We start from the raw sequence: 20,983 nt of genomic DNA on the forward strand, positions 1-20,983 counted from the left end.
TCCCTAAGGCTCTGCTAGGATTATGTTGCCAGGGACAATAGTTGTTGATTACACAGACGTGGAGTAACTAATTCACCATGATCGTCCTAAAATTTTCATTTATTTTCTGGGCAATGTGTGTGAAAGATTGTTTCTCAATAACAGTAGTTATAACCATAACATTCCGTGCAACGCAAAACTAGTGAATATAACTCAAATTAAAATTCCAATGTTTTCTTATTACATAGAGGTTTTCTCATGTAAAACTCAACTTAAATCTCTAAAACGCTTCCTGTGGAATACATATCATCAGGCATAGTTGTTTCAAATCGATAGATTTCCCCAAAGAGATGAATCATTATATAACAGAATTCTCCTGCCAAGTAGAGGTTGGAACATGAACTTCAACACCGGGTCGATTTTGATTTTGATTTTCGTGAGGCACATGAGGAGCCGTGGGAATCAATGGTGGCGGATTGTTTGGCGACACATGCTGAATTATATCGTCAAATGACTTAAAGAAAACTTCGTTCACAATGTTTATAATTCTTCTGAGTGCGCTTTCCCTATTTTTGTATAGATGTGTATAGTTGATTTCCACGAGAAACATCATACTTTTAGGCATTTGAATCTGAATGCTATCTCCTGCCGGGAAAAAGAAAGGAGGGTCTGGAGATTCTATGCAAAGGATGCATAAAATAGCTTCATCCAATAGTACTTCTGGTGCACTAGCGTCTACATTTAGCAGACCAGAAGCAGTAGTTGGAAACCCAACCTATTCTAGCCATACCCAGAAGGCTATAGCTTTCATGCATATACGTATGTCTCGGCGTAATTCTATGACCAGTCGTTTGTATAAACAACGATGCATGGCTTGGAAAGATTTGAGTGTTTCGCAGGTTGGGGGTGGAGAGATGATTCCGCTGGAATTGTATTCATTTTTTTTCTTTTTTTTTGTAATTTAGATAAACTAATTTGTTAATGCCTTGAAGGTGAACCTAACAGGCTATATATAATGTTGGAGTTCTTACATATTCATTGTAAGCTGAATGTATTACAGCAAGCAAATTAAAAATGGAATTTTACACAGATATTGCACATTTAAGAGATTTGAAAGTGGTGACAGGTATACAAATTACAAGGGTCTTCCGAATTAGTACAAGGATTTAAGACTATGATAACACGAAGTAAATATGTTAATTGCAGATGCACGGTATAATAAGGTGGTAAATATGTTAATTGAAGGCGAAGCTAACCGGTTAACGGATTTTCCATATCGTTAGTTCCGTTTTGTTATTAACGCACAGACACTTCATCGGATGTTAAATTAGGCCATACACTAGTCTCAATATGTTCATGGTTTCATGTTGATTAAAAATCTTGAACTAGATTTAATTGAGTCTGTAACGCCGTACCGGTTATATTTTTGAATCCCAGTCAGCGCTTGTGCAGCTTACAATACAAACATTAATACGGCAATAATTGCTTGGAACATATATCCTTGTAAAGAAATCATAACTTAGTCTGAGATTCTTTCTTAATAATGCGCCAATTCATTTCTAGGTTTATATATAGAAGCGCACCAATAGATGAATCCTTGCTAATATTATTCCTCAAAGTGCATCCTTATCTGCAAATTAATTCAATCTTACCAAATGTGGTTCTACGTTAAAATCGATAAGCCTATGGCAGTTTGCATTGTCAAGCATGTGCAATTGACATCATTCAATCTTTCGACTGATGCAATTCCAGTTCACCCCGTCGTAGATGCAATACATATTAACAGATGACCAAGGGAAGATAGAGGATATGTATGGCTGAGCAGGTGCTTACATACCAAAAGATATATCCATACTCAAGAGTCAAGACTGGTATCAATTAAAGTAACTAATGCACCATGATTGTCGTTTAATTCTCATTTATTTGTTGGATATATCAAACAATTGTTTCCCTGCATCATTAGTTTTAATCCACTCCTTTCCATATAATGATCAAAATTGATCAAGATTACCGTTAACACCGTGTAAAATGGGTAGAATTCGAAACAAAACAATCTACAAATCGAGCATTTTTTTTTCTGCTGGCCGGAAGCACAAACACGGCAAAGAAAGAAAACAAACTAACTAGGAGGTGTATCAGCTGCCAAAGCAGCCAGAATACAAGAGGGGGGAGAGCAACCAATTCTTACTAAGATGGTTGATTCTAGCATAGTCTGCTAGATTATGGGCAACATCATTCCACTACCATTGATAAACTGAAATTGAATAGATCTAAAATACTTGACTAGTCTGCGGATCTCGGCTAGATGGTACCTTATTCTCTAGGGAGGGTCTTGGCCATTAGTGTTTATGAGGTTGATTATCGCTTGGGCATCTCGTTCCACAATACAGTTATCCACTCTCTTCTCTATGACATATTTCAACACATATATGTAACCGTAGGCTTCTGCACAGAGTGGTGAATTTTCTTGAAAAAAATTGGATTGGCATCCCATAAACAGTTTTGATATTACAAAACATAACCAAATCAGAAATCAAATAAAGCTTCCAATGTTTATTGTATAATGGTTCCCTTGCATAAACAGAGCCATAAAACTCTTCGTTTAGTTTAATACAAGCAGCCGATTTTACATATCTCATAATATGTGTACTAATATTGGTTACAGTAAATGGACATCTTAGAACTCCAAGTATAAGATGGATATCCCCAAACAGATGAACTTTCCAAAGCTGACGAATCCTCCTGCGCTGTAGCAGATGGTGTTGGCGCAATGCGAAAATGTGATGGGTTTATAGAAATGAATTTAGGAAGAGAGGTTGGTTAATTGAAAGGTGAGGCTAATATTAATATGAAAATGAAAATATTACAAGAGGCTTGTGTAGCAACTTTGGCTTACACTAGTTGTTTACAAAGAGGCACTTTGGCTCTTACTCTAAACTCTAGCTCTCACTCTAACTCTTGTTTACTCACTTGAGTTTTTGATTGTTGTTGGATGATCCCAAATGAATCCATCCTATGCCTATTTATAGGCTTCATGACCAACTACTTACTTCTCTAGATAGTTCTATCTAGACTCTTCTTTACACTCTCAACTTAGATATTACAAGAAAATTCTAGAGAAAAGAATTCTCTAGATAATATTTGATGTAAAGAAGGCCCGGAAGATTCTAGCATGTATTGGGTTTTATTTAGTGTAGATGATTACTGGGCTTTACTTATTGGGCTTTCTAGAATAGTCACAAATTACTTATGTTTTTAACACCCCCTCTTAATTTGTGATGTTAAGCTTTTCTCTAAAATGATTGAATTAGTCCACTGTGACTGCTTTTGTGAAGATGTCGGCATTTTGTTCTTGTGTTGGACAAAATTTGAGCTCAATTTCCTTGTTTTCTACCAGTTCTCTGATGAAGTGGTGTCGTAGATCTATATGCTTCGTCCGTCCGTGGAAGACTGGATTTTTTGTCATAGCAATTGTAGACATATTGTCACAGTATAGATAGTCGTCGGCTGCTTTTGCCTTTGTTGTAGGTCGGTCATTATTCTTCTCAACCATACTGCCTCACATGCTGCACTTGTTGATGCTATGTACTCTGCTTAGGCTGACGATAGTGCCACCGTACTTTGTTATTTAGAACTCCAAGAGATAACTTTTATTCCCATACAGAAAACATAGCCTGATGTGCTCTTTCGGTCTTTCAATAAAACCTGCCCAATCGCTATCTGTGAAGCCAATTAAATCATTATCTTTTTCTCTTGTATACTTGATGCCAAAATCCTTCGTTCCCTTGATATACCGAAGAATTCTCTTTGCGGCTGCATAGTGTAACTTGCTTGGCTCGCTCATAAACCGAGAAAAAATACTGGTTGCATTGACGATGTCTGGCCTTGTATTTGTTAAGTAGATCAGTGAGCCGACTAGACTTCTGAATAAGGTTGGATCAACTTTTGTCGCTCCATCATTTTTTACAAATTTCTCATTGGTACCCATTGGAGTTGCAATTGGTTTGCAATCCATCATGTTGAACCTTTTCAGTAAGTCTTCTGCATATTTTTCTTGGGAAATGAATATTCCTTATGGAGATTGTTTTACTTGAATACCAAGAAAATATCGCATAAGTCCTAAGTCTGTCATCTCATATTCTTTCATCATCTCCTTCTTAAATTTTTCTTCCATTTCTTGTTTTGTGCTGGCGTAAATTAAATCATCAACGTAGAGACAGACGATTAGGAAATCCTTACCTTGTTTAATGTAAAGGGATGGCTCACTTGGACTCTTCTCGAATCCGTTATCTCGGAAATACTTGTCGATTTTGTTGTTCCATGCACGCGGTGCTTGCTTGAGACCATATGGTGCTTTGCGGAGACGATATACCATTTTTTCTTTTCCTTTGCGGACATATCCTTGAGGCTGTTCGACGTACACCTCTTCTTCAAGTTCTCCGTTTAGGAACGCCGACTTTACATCCAATTGGTAGACCTTCATTTTTAGTTGAGCTGCCAAAGCTAACACCATTCGGATTGTTTCCATGCGAGCGACTGGGGCGAATATCTCGTAGTAGTCAATTCCTGGTTGCTGGATATTGGCTTTAGACTCTTCGTTGTATCCGATGAATATTGGCTTTTCTCCTTTTTCATCGAACTTTTCTCTATGTTGGGATGGAATATGTGAGTATGCTACGCAACCAAAAATTCTGAAAAAAGTTACCTCGGGCTTTTTCTTATGCCAAGCTTCATATGGAGTTTTGTTGAGAACTGCTTTTGTTGGCGAACGATTAAGGATGTAGACCGCCGTGTTGACTGCTTCTGCCCAGTAACTGTTGGGTAGCTTCCTTGCTTTCAACATGCTACGAGCCATTTCCACGATCGTACGATTTTTTCTTTCCGCGACGCCGTTTTGTTGTGGAGTGTATCAGACGGTAAGCTCCTTCTTAATACCATTTTCTTTGCAGTAGTTGATAAACTCATTTGAGGTAAATTCTCCACCACGGTCTGTACGGAAAACCTTTAGTTGGTGACCACTTTGCTTCTCTGCTAGCGCCTTGAAATCTAGGAATTTAGGGAATGCCTCGGACTTTTGCTCGAGAATATACACCCACATCATCCTGGTATAATCATCCACGAATAGGAAAAAATATCTTCTGTTGTTGAGTGAAGTTGTTCTTGTCGGACCGCAAATATCGGCGTGCACCAATTCGAGGGGCTTTCTTGCTCTCCACGATTTATTTGTAAATGGAAATCTATGGAACTTTCCAAGAATACAACCTTCACATATTTTATCTCCACCGCTGATATTGGGAAGACCAATTACCATGTTCTTTGATTTTAGAACCTTCAAGGATCTATAGTTGAGATGCCCGTACCTCAAATGCCATAACTTGCATTCATCAATATGATTGGTACTCATTGCACAATTTTCAATTGATGACATAGATAGAGGAAAGACAAAATTTCCTGACATTTTTACTTTTGCCACCAATTGCTTGTTAATTTTATCATAAATTTTGCATTCTCCGTCTTCGAAATGTAGTGAGTACCCTTTCTTATAAGTTGTCCAACACTTAATAAATTTTGAGCTAGGCCAGGAACATAAAGAACATCAGATATGTATCGAGTTTTACCTGACTTTGTACGTACGGATATAACTCCTCTTCCTTCAACATTCTGGAACTTTCCATCTCCGAGCTTGACCGGTGGAATCTCTTGTTCCTCCAATTTTACGAAATATTCTTTGTTTCCTGTCATATGGCTGCTGCATCCGCTATCGACGTACCATATACCTTGTGATTCTTGTTGCGAGGTGAGGCAGGAATACTTGATTTTGAGAATTGTTTTTCTCGGAATAGTTTGCTTCATTTAGCCAACAATCTTTCTCCATGTGATTTAATTTATCACACTTGGTGCTCTTATACTTGCAATCTTCAGTTACATGTCCAAACTTTTTGCAAACATTGCATCGGAAATTTGAGGAGTTATTTTTTCCGTACCTTTGATTGTTGTTTCTATAACCTCCTTTTCCTTTTCCACGTCCGCGGTAGAAATTTATGGGTCCTTGAGTTGACGTCGACCCTTTCTCGTACTGCGAGTTGGATGACGATCCCCCTCTGGAGCTTTCTTTTCTGGCTTCTGTATTTTTCTTCTCACTGAAATTTATTTTTGATTGAAATGCCTGCTCCAATGGTTGCTCCGCGAACCTATTTATTCTTTTCTCGTGCGCCTCGAGTGAACCCATTGATTCTTCAATGGCAGCGACGATATGATCAAATTTGAATGTTAAGGTTCTTAATATCTTTTCTACCACTCTTTTATTTTCAGTGGCATCTCCATAACTACAGATTTGATTTACTATGCCAGTAACTCTTGAGAAGAAGTTCTGGATAGTTTCATTTTCTTTCATAAGTAAATTATCAAAATCGCGCCATAAATTTTGTAGTTTAATGGAGATTATCTTTTCTGATCCTTGGAATGCTACTTTGAGAATATTCCAGGCCTCCTTTGAAGTTTTCTCCACCGAAATTCGAGGAAAAATAGCTTTGCTTACGCCATGTTGTAGAAACAGTAGTGCTTTAGCATCTTTCTTCTTATTTTCCTTATACTCCTTTTTTTCTGCGTCCGTCCATGACGACAGAGTTTCTGCTGACTCTGGTACTTTATAACCTTCTTCTACAAAATCCCATAGGTCTTGTGAAATGAATAATGTCTTCGTTTGTAGACTCCAATAATCGTAACTCTCACCATCAAAAATTGGAATTAGACTTTGAGCATAATTGAAACCTTGAATACTTTGGTTAATTTCCATGGATAAAGTTTTAGGATTACTGGGTTAGGTTTGCTCTGATACCAAATTTGTTGGCGCAATGCGGAAATGTGATGGGTTTATGGAAATGAATTTAGGAAGAGAGGTTGGTTAATTGAAAGGTGAGGCTTATATTAATATGAAAATGAAAATATTACAAGAGGCTTGTGTAGCAACTTTGGCTTCCACTAGTTGTTTACAAAGAGGCACTTTGGCTCTTACTCTAAACTCTAACTCTCACTCTAACTCTTGTTTACTCACTTGAGTTTTTGATTGTTGTTGGATGATCCCAAATGCATCCATCCTATGCCTATTTATAGGCTTCATGACCAACTACTTACTTCTCTAGATAGTTCTATCTAGACTCTTCTTTACACTCTTAACTTAGATATTACAAGAAAATTCTAGAGAAAAGAATTCTCTAGATAATACTTGATGTAAAGAAGGCCTAGAAGACTCTAGCATGTATTGGATTTTATTTAGTGCAGATGATTATTGGGCTTTACTTATTGGGCTTTCTAGAATAGTCACAAATTACTTATGTTTTTAACAGATGGAACATTAGTACTTCCTTGATTTTCATTTGGCAGAGGAAGAACTACAAAAGAGATTTTATTTTTATTTTTATTTTTTTTGAAAATTGCATTAAAAGAGATTTTAAACTGATAGACCATGAGTATACTAATAACATGTGACCCTAAATCGTCCGTTGTTCATGCATTTAAGAGTACGCTAACACAAAGTGATTAAGGTAATTTCTGATAAAGGTGGGCAAAATGGAAGGGATGAAACTGTCCAGTAGACGGATATGCCTTAGTATCATTTCTGCTATGTGATGAACAGCATATTTAACGGTGTTAATAAAGAATTGAACACAACCTGTATCAGAACAACTTTACCGACGAATATTTCATACCTAACAGTAATGTAAACCACTTGTTAAACAAATGTAACTTTCCAAAAGAACAGCGTTTTTATTTCATTTCCCCAGCAGAGATCATGTGATACATGATAGTCAGACACCACTGTTGCTTTAAAAACTAAAATAATTCAAAACAACAATCTCAAAAAAAGGTCTAACTCTCATATTTCATAGCACACGTTTAAATATAAATCGAAGTTTGTTGGTCTCTCGAAAATTTCACTCACATCCCAAAAGAATAACAAAGGTGTAAAGCAAAATGAACTTATTATAGACTTTGACTAATCAAAAGCATAACTTTGAAAAAAAATTCCAATGATTTTTATTACAGAAAAGGTTTTCTTATGCATGTCTATAAGAACCCCTAAAATCATTCCGGATCAGAGATACACATATCATAAAGAAAAAAAAATCATGAATGTAAATAAATGTATTCTATGCGTACATAAGGAAAATAATTGTTTTAAGGCTTCCAAATAAAAGGATTTCCCAAAAGGGATGAATCCTCAACCGATGAACCCTCATGCCAAACAGACTTTTGAACTTGAACTGCAGGTTTATAATGATTTTCATTCGGAAGAAGAGGAGTTGTGGGTATTGATGGAGGCGGAATGTTTGGAGACACATGATGAATTATATCGCCAAATGCCTTGACATAAACTTTATTAACAGCGTATGCGATTCGTCTCAATGCGCTAGATCTGTTTTTGTATAGAGATGTGTAGTTGATATCCTTCGGAGACATCATACTTTTGGTTAATGGAATCTGAATGATATTTCCTGTTAGAGAAAAGAATGGAGCTATTGGAGATTCGATGCAGTTGAGGCAGCCAACAGCTTCTTGAAATATTAGTAATAATGCACTAGCGTCTATATTTAGCAGACCGGAACAATGTTTTGGAACCCGACATTTTCAAGCCTTACCCAGAAAGCAATAGCTTTCATGGATAGCAGTATGTCACAACGTAACTCAATGACTAGACGTTTGTATAAATAGCAGAATGGAGATTGTACTGCTGGAATTGCGTTCATAGTTTTTTTTGTACAAATCTAGACAAACCAATTCTTTTTTTGATGCCATGAAGGTGAAACCTAACAAGGTATATATAATGTAGGAGTTCTTACACATTCATTGTATGCTGAATGTATTACAACAAGCAATTTCAAATATTATTTTACAAAGATTTTGCACATTTACAGATTTAATAATGATGACAAGAATATTAATTAGAATAGTCATGCTATATAGTACGAGGATTTTAATACTGCGATAACACAAAGTAATTACTTTAATTGCACATACAATGTATGATAAGGTTGGAAAATTGGAGGTGCAGCTTACGGGTAAACGGATTTTCGATATCGTTAATTCCGTTTTATGATCAACATTCACAGACACTTTATCAGATTTTAGATTAGGTCATACACTTGTCTTGGTACGTTACTTTGCCTACTAAGAGAAACCTAAAATTAATTTTGAATGAGGCGGTAACGGTTATATTTTTTAATCCCAATCCGCACCATGGTGTGCAACTTATACACTGATCATTGATACTGCGGTAATTGCTTAGAGAGCATACTTGTAAAGAAATCATACTTTAGTACAATATTTTTCTTAGTGATGATAAAGCCTTCATTAATAGGTTTATATGTAGAAGTTCATGAATAAATGAATCACTGCAATTATGATTCCTTGAAGTGCACCCGTATCTTTAACATTAATTCTTTGCATTTAAAAGTATGATAAAACAAATTAATTATGTAGATTACTGATCTAGGTGAGCAAAACGGAAGCCAAATTGTCCAGTTGACGGATTTGCCATATTATCAATTTGGTTATATGTAATGAACTGGTATGAAGATATTGTGTTCTGTTCTAACATATCTTAATGTAGGATCTAACACGACTTGTCTTGCGACGTACTTAGTTTTATGAATAATTTTTATTTTTTTATTATACTGGTATATGTATTATCTATTCCCAATCTAGGCTGTCCTGTCTTGCAAAAATATACACTCATCAATTAATACTGCCATAATTGCTTACGAAAACTTGTAATGTAAGCATGTACTATTAATATAAAAGATTTTTCTTATAGATTAATAGAGAAGTTGAGCATTTGGTAGATACTGTTTTAAACGATAACTAGCCTTAGAAGATTTTAGGATTTACATATAGAAGTTCATCTGGTAGATCCATAAAATTGAGCATTATTTGGTAGATACTGTTTTAAACGATAATTAGCCCTAGAAGATTTGGTAGTGGAGACTAGTATTCAATCTTGCATGTCTGTCATCTAACAACCATTGGACACGGTCACCAACTTTTTTTTTGTTACAGAACAAAAGACCTTCGAAGGATTTCTTATCGTTCTGACAAGACGAAGAGTTATGTTTATTTTTTGCGTTTTTGGACAAGAACATATATCATGTCAAACCAATCAGCAAATGTAAACCATAGCGTTAAGAAAATAATTGTTCGTAAACTTTAACTTCCAAACAACACAACTTTATTTCATTTTTCAAGCAGAGAGATAATCCATGACAGAAATAAAAAAATTACAGCAATTGGACGGCAATGACTATGATCATTGATCAGTCCAGAATCGCTCTACTCTTGAGTCCTCAACTGAGGTATCTCCTTGACCAGACATGGTTCCCTTCGATGATAAACATTACTACTTCATTCCCATGGAGTATGGTGTCAATGGAACTCGCAGAACGAAAAACAATATAGGCGTACATTGGTTGTTCTCCACGGGGTACCTCCTGCATCATAATCGTCTCTACAGCGTCACTGCCAAGAAATCTGTAGTAACCGAAGAATGAAAAAGAGAGTCAAATAGTGAACGAACAAATTAATATCAACTTTAAGAAACACATACAGTACATACTCATTCAAGACGGTTTCAAGGTCTGCCTCAGGAATTGGGTGTCCCATTGAGAAAGTAAACAGCATTGTGCGTCGATCCCTTTCGAGATCACGTGCGACTCCTCCATTACTCATTCCGTTACTGTTAGGAATACCACCATTGTTCTGATTGTGGTTCTTGTCATTGCTCATAATGCTCAGATTTTGTATAACCTGGTCTATACTAAAATTTTCTTTGTGTAGGTACATTGCTTTAGAAGGTGGTTTATATAGGAGATGGTAGGTCTCTAAAGATCTTCGGAGTATGAGCATAAACAGCAAGATGTATTGTATAGTAAGTTAATAACTAGCAGTAAACGCATTTGGCATCTCATTAATAATATAGGTCAGGTTCATTGTATGTCTGAGTTATCGTACGTTATTAGAAATGTCTATATATGTCTCTGAAGTTAGATCGTGTTAATATTGGTGTCAAGCAATATATCGCCATAATAAACTTAAGTTGTGAGGGTTTATTTTTAATTAGTTTTTTGATCGGTAAAGAGACTTATTGATCAAAAAAAAGGGTATAAAAGGCTTGTACCACCCTCAAGGAATACAAAGAAAAACAGAAAGAAAGAAGTGATCAAAATAAAGTTTTGGCCAATATGCCATTACATCATTAAAGCTAGGTGACTCTAAATGTTTGAACACAAGGCACCAACTGAAACTTTTGATCAAAGCTTTGCACCTTAATACCAATGGCGGATGCATCCGACCATGATAAAAATGATGTATGGACCTCAAATAAATCACCAAACTTGAAACCAGTGTTTTCAAAAATATCCATGTCCCAATAATGAAATGGAACACCTTTGACTTCAACCCAAGAACCCTCTGAAATTTTACTTGACATAGGGACTGTATTGACAGATGGCCAACAACGACTTAATCTGATATATTGTTGCTCCCTCAAAGGGAAAGATATCAAAATAAGTTGGCAAAGCAAAACGACAAGATATTTCTTTTCCCAATCTGCTCCAAGAACCCACAAATCTGATGATTCAATTATTAAAGCTTGATTCCAGTTATTAGTATATGTCACTGCCTCTTTCTCTTGATTCTGATTTGATGCAGAAACTTTTTCTCTTGATTCCCCTTTCTCAGGGTCAAGCAAATAATCGATTTCGTACTTTCCAAACGACACATATTTATTTCATTTTTCAAGGAGATGGCTGTTACAGGATAGAAACTGAAAAATACAGCAAGGATTCATAATGAATTAACCAGAAACAGGGGAGGCGGGGGCTACCCCTGAACTACACTTAGCTCCGTATTAAGTATGATACTATATGATAGAGTTCCTTAGAACTTAAAACCTGATTTATTGAAATGAGAACGCTCAATCGTGCTTACACAGAGAGATTTCTTACAGATTCTATAGAGCAAACAAACAAGAGGGAGACAAAGAGTCACAACAGTAACAACAGACTTGACAAATGAATAACAGACGCGTCTGTGATGAAGCGAACACTGAGCTGTGTAATTTGGACTGTGTGTATTACTTAATGGTGCAAGCAGTAAGCCTGGAATGTGTTTACTGAGGATTTGTGGGCGACTGTTTGCAGAAGAAACCCTTGAACCCCATTCCAGCAACTCTTTGCTTGTATCATCCTTGTGAACTATAACCTCAATGAAACACAGGCAATCCTTCTGAACTTCAGTTACAGTCTCAATAGCTTCCACCAGATCTTCCTCACATTGAACCTGTAGTCATCAAACAGGTATGTAAGTAACAAGTTAATACTCTATTAACAGCCACGCACTTTTTATATCAACACAAGCGAACTATAAAGTTGATATCCCAATGTAAAGCCAATACACGTACCTTGGCAGTCCAGCAATTTCCATCGCCGTTATGAATAGCATCAACAAGCGCAGTGTAGTTCCAGTTCTTGATCACATTGTAAGGTCCGTCATGGATCTCAACTTCGATGGTGTAGCCACCATTATTTATCAGAAAGATGATGGGGTTCTGCTCACACCTCAACATTGTTGATATATCTTGTGCAGTTACCTGGAAACATCCATCACCAATACAAGCAATCACTCGCTTATCCTTTGCAGCCTGTGCATATCCAAGTGTTGCACCAACTGACCAGCCAATGGACCCGTACTGCATTTGGAATTCATACCTGCAATGACAACCCAATTTAAGTATATATGCTTATTAGAGAGAAAATAAGAAGAATATGATATTCATGAAAATTTCTCACCCGCATCCTTCGGGTAATTTCAATTTTTGGCAATTAAACCAGGAATCACCTGTTTCCACAATCATAGCACTGTCACCTGATAGCATCTTTTGAATATGTTGGAACAATATATTGACCCTCAGTGGCTCTTTTGGGTAACCCTGAAGTGGAAGCCCTTCTTGGACATAAATTCTGTGGTAATTTTCATAAGCAGTTGTATTTCGCTTAAGTTTCTTAGCTAATGCTGTTAAGAATTCCTTCATCAAAACACATCCAAACACAGGTCCATTGGCAATCACAACCCGGTCAGGTTGCACAATAATCGCCTTCTCCTTCTTGAGAAGTAGTGAGTACCCCACAGAGCTATAGTCATTAAAAATTGGACCTGCAAAAATATACGCATCAGCTGATTCGATAATTTCCGCACAGAAAGCAGTGCTGACTGCACCCCAGTAGGTCCCTATGAAATGTGGATGAGTCTCCTTCATTAGTCCTTTCGCTGATGGCATCACCCCAACTGCATAACCACAAGCATCCGCCAATTCAAGAAACGCATTGCTAGACTTGGCAACCCTTAGTTTTGGCCCTGCCACCATCACTGGCTTTACTGCCCTATTCAGGAACTCTGCTGCAGCATTCACTGCTGCTTCCAAACCCATGTCATTACTTAACCTGCAAATCCAGAAAACATAAACCTAGTAAAACCAACCCCAGATTCGAATGCACTAGTAACTAACAAAAATGAACTGTTGCTACAAGTAATTAGAGATTATTACCTGGGAACTAAGCAATATGGAATAGGCTCTTGACTGAACGTAGGATGTGGTATGGCAGACAAATTGCAACTGATACTGATATAGACAGGTTTGCTTTCTTTCAAAGCCGTTGATATGGCGGTATCAATTTTTTCATGTGCATCTTCCAAGATATTAATAACCGCCTAGATAAAAAACAACAATAACCATAAAAAACCCACAAATATTGTATCATCAACAAATCATACACAGCCGAAAAACATAGCAAAAAACAAGATAATTCATACCTGATAACAAGTGACGGTCTGGAAACAACGAAGTTCTTGACTAAAATCTGGCAAACCAATCGTATGATGTAAGATACGATTAGTACCATAATCATTAAAATTAGAACCACCAACAATACAGATTATAGGCAAATTCTCACTATAAGCACCAGCAATAGCATTTAAAATACTTAACCCACCAACAGTAAAAGTTACAGCACAAGCACTGACACCGCGTGATCTTGCATAACCATCCGCAGCATAACCAGCATTAAGTTCATTGCAACAACCCACAAATTTCAGTCCAGGTTCAGCAATAAGATCATCAAGTAATGATAGATTAAAATCACCAGGTACTCCAAACACATCACTCACACCAATCTGCACTAAACGTCTTGCTAAGTATCTTCCTAGTGTTGCTTCAGCTGAACATAATGGTGTTAGTTTTGTGCATTTTATGGTCGATACATGAGTTGTAGCTAAACAACCCATGTCACCACTTGTGGGTTTGTATGTATCAAGAGAAGAACCGACTTAGAAATCCATTATCTGAGAGAAAGATAGAGAGTTTGAGAAATCTGAGAAATGGGTTGCGATGGAGAGGAGAAGATGATGAAGAATACTATATATAGCCCAACTAATACTCAGTTTGTACGAAACCAACTGATATAAATTACAGAATTGATATTTAAACTCTTACCATCACACCGTGTTACAGGTTTATTATATTTTATTATTCCTATTTTATATCAGATTGGATTTTCCAACACTACAGGAAGAAGCCGATCGATTTTTTTTCCCTTTCTATAATTAGTAAATAGTTACGTTGGCCAGTAATATTATTGCTGAATGATCATAAAGGAAAAATTATTAGAAAAAAATGATTAAATATTATTGTGCCATTTCATCCCGCATGAAAATTTGGGAGACAAGATGGATTTCCCTCTCCCAAGTTTTCCTCCCGCGTGAAACTCTAGTAACAAAATAAATTTGGGAGCTAGGCGGAGGGGCGGAGCCGGAAAATAGAAGGAAGGGGGCTAAAAAATTTCTATATAAATGTGTGGACTAAATTCATAGTACTTGGTGGACTAAATACGAAATATACAATAAATATAATGGTTTTTAGATGAAGTTTATGATTTTTTTGGGGCTAGAGCTAGGATTAGTCAACCCCAAACAAAAGACTAAAGAGTGAAGTGGTTAATGAATAAAATAAAAGAGGTTGAAGAAGATACGAGCAAATATAATATGGTTAATGAATTAATTGAAAAAGAAGTACATACAGGAAAATAAAAAACTTTATCTACTTGCTGGCTCTCTCAGTTATAACACAGCTTGAATACCGCGTGAAGTTCTTTCAAATCTTGAAATTTCATCTCGAACACGCCCTCGAAAGATTTTTATCTGTAGTCGTCTTTGGAACAGATAGAGTAGTATCTGAAAGGCATTGTGGAGAAAGATAAAGCTAATTCAAATGAAACTCAAAGCTAGAACATTAGAACGTTAATTACCTTTTCCTGCTGACATCGGCTAAGTTAAGTTAGTGTGTCAGATAATCAATTAATTGTTTTTATTTGCATAGTCTTTGGTTGATCTCTGGAAAGCCCAAGGGACAATTTTAAGTTCAAAACGATAAAATGTCTTATGTGCGAAAACTTATATATAGATTAAAAAGGTTAATCATACACTTAATAATGCAGTTTGGATGAGGCAAAAAATATTGTTTGGTTTCACATTGCAAGTGGAAAACACTAATTAAGCTGTCCTTGTTACCTAATGAAACCAGTGGACGTAGTTTAATGTCGACATTGTAGTTTCAGTAACCTCATGTATTTGGTTATCGGATCGATGATACTGTTTCAAGTTTGAACTTGGCAATCAATTATGAAAATGAAATAATGTTTCATATGAAACGCATGCACATTTTTTGCAACTAAAGATGCATATGCTTTTATTTTTATATATATAATAATGGAAGGTTCCTTCTTATTTGCAAACTGCAATAATGAAATATAAAAGATGATCGGATCTTTATCGACGTAACAGACAGTGACTTGATAAAATAAACCACTCATGACGTTTTTGAATTTTGTATATATATTTTATATATATATATATATAATTTGTGGTTAAATTGTTGGCTTCATGTTGAAAGTTAGGCCAAAAAACAGTGTTGTCCTTCACGACTTAACCGATGACATGAGGATAACATTTCGTTTACCGAAATAAATGGTCAAAACACGAGTACATCTGATAAATCCAAGAAAACGGGGTACATTTGAAAGTGCATATAAAAACAGGGGTACATCTGTATTTCATCCTAAGTATATTAACTTCAAAAACCTTTATCAACTCCTGGACTTAGAGCTGCACATGGACCGGTTCGGACCGGGTTTTTGGTGGAACCGGTACCTGTACACGGAGTTGACCGGTTCCTCAATTTGTGTACCTGTACCTGGACTTGTACCTGTACTGGTAAGACCGGTCCGGTTTCAGACCGGTACTGGGTTTTTTACCCAAATTTTGAAACACAAAGGCTAACAACAAACTAACTTAACATATAAAGTTCAACATTACAACTTAAGTTCAAAATAACGAAGGTACCTGTACCTGTATCTGTACCTGTACCAAGACCAGGACCAGTACCTGTACCTGGAGTTGAAGATGAGACTAAACCTAAAAGGGACGGCTAGGATGTAATATCTTAAAAAATATCAATGGCTCTAATTTACCGGGTTTTTCGGTTCGGTACAGACCGGGAATAGCCCAGAACCGGTACCTGTACCGGTCTATACCGGGTATCAACATTCAGAACCGGTACATGTACCGGTAACTCCGGGTCCAGGTCGGTTCGAGACCGGGTCTTTCGGGTCCGGGTCGGTACAGGTAAATCGGACCGGGTCTTGTGCAGACTTACCTGGACTGCAGCTTATTTTGGTCTTTTGCGGATGATATTTGATCTGACTGCAAAGAAGCTCATCACTTATTAATATGATCCAACCAAGTCCAACGAGAATCTAAAAGAAAATTTTGTTGCATTTATACAAGGATTGATGTCTTTCCCCATTGACTTTCCTGGTACTGCGTACCACAAATGTTTACAGGTACGTAACTAGAAGCTTCTGTGGTCCTATACTTTCATCTGGAATCCTATATTTGCAGTATGATTATAAGATTGCTAATTGTCAGTTGTTGGTCTACTTGGGCTTAATTAGGGACGTAGGAAGGCAATGGAAATTTTGAAAGATATGCTACAGAATAGACGAGCCGCACCTGAAGAGAGCAAAGGAGATTTCTTTGATTATGTTCTTGAAGAACTGAAGAAACAAGGATCAATAGTAACCGAAGAAATTGCTTTAGACTTAATATTTCTGCTTCTCTTTGCAAGCTTTGAGACAACTACCTTGGCAGTAACGATGTCGGTCAAATTTCTGAACGAGCATCCTGCTGTTCTTAAGGAATTAACTGTACGTGAAATTAAAACTTCAGCCTACTTGGCTTATTATATTTCTGTAGTTATTCCAGTTTCCAAATTTCTAGTTTTGAAATTCTAACTTGATCAGTCATCACTTGTCAGGAGACTCAAGACGAACATGAGGCCATTATTCGAAACAGAGAAAACATGGATTTAGAACTAACATGGAAAAAATATAAGTCAATGACTTTCACAGCTCAGGTTTTAAAGTTATCTGACCTTTTAATTACGAGCTGCTAGATGTAATTGTACTTGTAGCTGATAACTGCTTAGACCGTGATATTTGAGCACCAATCCACCAAAAATTGCAGGTTATAAATGAAACAGTCAGACTAGCGAACATCGCCCATTCATTTTCAGGAAATCATTGACAGACATAGAAATAAAAGGTTGATTACCAGCTATATCCTACCGGTAACTATAAAAGATAACATAAGTATCAGTTTTTCAGTGCCTTGATATCAGCCAAATGACTCATGGCAGGACACTTAAGTCCAGCAGGCTGGACTGTTATGGTCAGCCCTCCTGCAGTGCATTTGAATCCTGTGGCATACAAAGATCCGTTGGAGTTCTGTCCCAAGAGATGGGATGTCAGTATAGTTTTCTATTTTCTCAAACCTTTTTAAACCATAGGCTACGAAAGATGTACTCTATCCCTCTCTCTCATCATAATATGTTAGTTACAGGGAGCGGACTTAGGCGCATCTAAGGATTTCATGGCTTTTGGAGGTGGCATGAGATTTTGTGCCGGAACCGACTTTGCCAAGGTTCAGATGGCAGTTTTACGGTATTCATATTAAAATCTCAGAGAAGAATGGTATTGATGTTGTAGGAGTCCTACCTACTAATAAAGCTCGAACTGCTCTGCTCAACTGAATCCTAGAAGATCACGATATGTAGCTTGTCTTCAATTAACTAATGTTGTGATAAACTGTGCATTGCTATTAAGGGATAGGGTATTCAAACTTGTATTATATATATGTCTTTACATACATGGCTGGTCGTGTGTCTTGATTACAGTGTTATATATCTAGTGTCTTCTTCCGCTGTTATTGGGGCTTATTGCCTGTTGCAAACAGTAATGAATGTCTTACAATTAGCAGTTTATCGCCCGTTGCAAACAGTAGTAAAGCTGCAAATATATTTTGAACCAGCAAAATGACGAACGAACGACTACAGTTTTAGATTTACACAAGATTTCATGTTTCAATAGAATTTTGATCCTAGTTTTCGTATGGCACAGTCATTCTTGATGAAGCTGTAAGTCCAAGAACCTGCTACAGCTCCACAAATGGGGCCGATTATGTATATCCATAGCCCTTCATAGCGGTTAAATACGAGGGCTGGCCCCAAACTCCTCGCAGGATTCAACGATGCTCCGCTAATTGGCCTGTAGAGATTAATTGAAAAGATTAGGGAAATGATATCACAATGAAGTCTCAAGTTTTCGAAGTTTTTGGTCGTTTTGTTGTCCCCAAGGGATGTATGGAAGTTTGACATGTTAAGAATTTCTATATTAAATTGTGAATGAATAAAATTACCCAGAGAAAAGTATGTTTACGATTACGGTAGATCCTATAGCAAGGCCAGCAAGTTCTCCTACCTGCACAAAACCAATACATAAAAGACGCTCTTATTGCTAAATTTGGTCAAGTTAATAATTCACTTTCTAATTATAGGCGATGAAAAATGTAGAATGAAGTGGTTAAAGGAAAATTTTCCTACTGCTCTACTATCTGTAGCGACACTACAAATTACAAGCATGAGGTAGAAAGTTGTGATAAACTCAAGAACTAAAGACTGCATATTTGATCCATCCGGTACTGTTCCCAGGAAATGGTCTTGATTCCCTTGGAATAATAGTCTTAAGGTTCCAATTGCAAGTGTTGAACCAGCAACTTGAGCTAATACATAGCCAGGTACCTAAAAGAAAATATGCAAACAAGATATATCATATATGCATGACTTGAAACTTCTGAAAAAAGTGGCGAATTGCAAATGCGGGGTACCTGTTTCCATGGAAACTTTCCGCAACCACAAGTGGCAAAGGCGATAGTAACAGCAGGATTAAAGTGGGCACCAGAAATATATCCAAGAGCATAAATCATCACCATCACAGCAAGCCCCCAAGTTAGAGCAATTCCAGGCAAAGTCACAACCTTATCATTGTTTAAATTCACGTTCACCGCAGCACATCCAGCGAATATCATGAAAAATGTTCCAATTCCTTCGGCAATCAACTGCGTCCGTCAGTCATTCGTTAAATTAAATTTAGTAATTATCAGAGTTGTAAAGCTTCTCTATATTTAAACATCAGTATGTCAAAAAAACAAAACAAAAAAACATGGAAAAAAGAGGTGGAAATTTAAATGAATATACCTTCTGGAAGAATGGTAAAGAGAAACAAGAGCTGGATTCTTTGTTGGTTGTTGACGGTACGGGGTGATCGTTGTTGTTTCCGGACGAGTTTAGATCGTTGATAGGAACAATAGCGCTTGGTACAGAAGAATTCGTCCGGTTTGAATAAGATCCATTGGTGTTGTTAGTATTAGACATTGAAATCTCAGCCATGACTGCAATGATAGAGACCTAATGTAACAAGACGTACGATGACACGATGAAGAAAAATGATTTAGAGATCAGAGAAACCAGTGTATGGAGTTCATGACACCAAAGGGGGAGATGAATGATGGAAGTCAACTGTATCAAAAATTATTGAACTAATCAAGTTTCAACTTAATATTTGAATATGAAGTTGAAAAAGATATATACAATTGAAAGATCCTGCCATTTGTTTATATTGAAGATAATTAAGTTTCATCAACTTATTTTTTAAATATTGGATCGAATTGGTAAGCATTACACTACACCACGTACTGGCAGGGCTATACGTGCAAAATTCTACATTTTCTGGATCCTCACCATACTTTTCACCGTGGGAGAATTGGTCAACGTATTTGACCAAATAAGTCCCAACTTTAAGAGAGTTAACTTTTTTACTTATCTTGATTCAATTTGGATGTTAGATCTTAATTTAAATTTTTTATAGGATTTTGATTGTGTTTGAAGGTTTCATCTTAATTTAATTTTTTTTTTCATTTAATCTTTATTTTATGCGGATGTTTGATCTCAATTCAGTTTAAATGTTTGATATTGACCTGACTTTTGTATTTGATCTTGATATAGCTTGGATTTTGATTTTGAGTTGATTTTGTACTTAATCTTGATCCAAATTAAATGTTTGACTTCAATTTTATATTTTTGTACTTGATCTTTATTTTATTTGAATTATTTGTCTTAATCCCAATTTTTGTGTTTGATCATGATAAAGACTTTATTATTAAAAAAAAATGAATTATTCGCAAACGACAATTAATTACACAAAATTGGTCAATTAATTCACTAATGACAATGCCTGGATGAAAAAGACATGTAAAATTTGATACTGTTTAAATGGACAAAAATGTAAAAATAGCCAGGATGTAAACAGTTTCATCCTGCCCATTTTCAAACATTTTTTCTTATTTATAATTTACATCAGGATGCATCCAGTTTCATCCTCGCTCTTTTTTAAGTTTAATCCAGGATGAATTCAGTTTCATTCTTGCTATTTTTTCCGTGTCAATTTCACCCATATTAATTTTTTACTCGTCCATTAGAACCATGTTTTAAAAATATTTGGACAAA

At 36.4% G+C, this 20,983-nt stretch overlaps 1 protein-coding gene and 2 pseudogenes across 1 annotated transcript; 1 reads left to right on the plus strand and 2 right to left on the minus strand.

The window, feature by feature from the left end:
- Positions 1–11,233: 11,233 nt before the first annotated feature.
- LOC113326401 lies at positions 11,234–14,367 on the minus strand (annotated as a pseudogene).
- Positions 14,368–16,769: 2,402 nt separating this feature from the next.
- Positions 16,770–18,458, plus strand: LOC113326402 (annotated as a pseudogene).
- LOC113327001 (nodulin-26-like) lies at positions 18,424–19,991 on the minus strand. Its single transcript, XM_026574650.1, has 5 exons — positions 19,676–19,991; positions 19,306–19,536; positions 19,022–19,219; positions 18,838–18,899; positions 18,424–18,686 (listed from the first exon to the last, which is right to left on the minus strand). The coding sequence occupies exons 1-5, from the start codon at positions 19,865–19,867 to the stop codon at positions 18,503–18,505; spliced, it is 867 nt and encodes a 288-aa protein (XP_026430435.1). The 5' UTR covers positions 19,868–19,991; the 3' UTR covers positions 18,424–18,502.
- Positions 19,992–20,983: the final 992 nt, after the last annotated feature.

This window comes from Papaver somniferum, unplaced genomic scaffold (genome assembly GCF_003573695.1).
Source record: "Papaver somniferum cultivar HN1 unplaced genomic scaffold, ASM357369v1 unplaced-scaffold_10, whole genome shotgun sequence".
Lineage (NCBI taxonomy): Eukaryota > Viridiplantae > Streptophyta > Magnoliopsida > Ranunculales > Papaveraceae > Papaver > Papaver somniferum.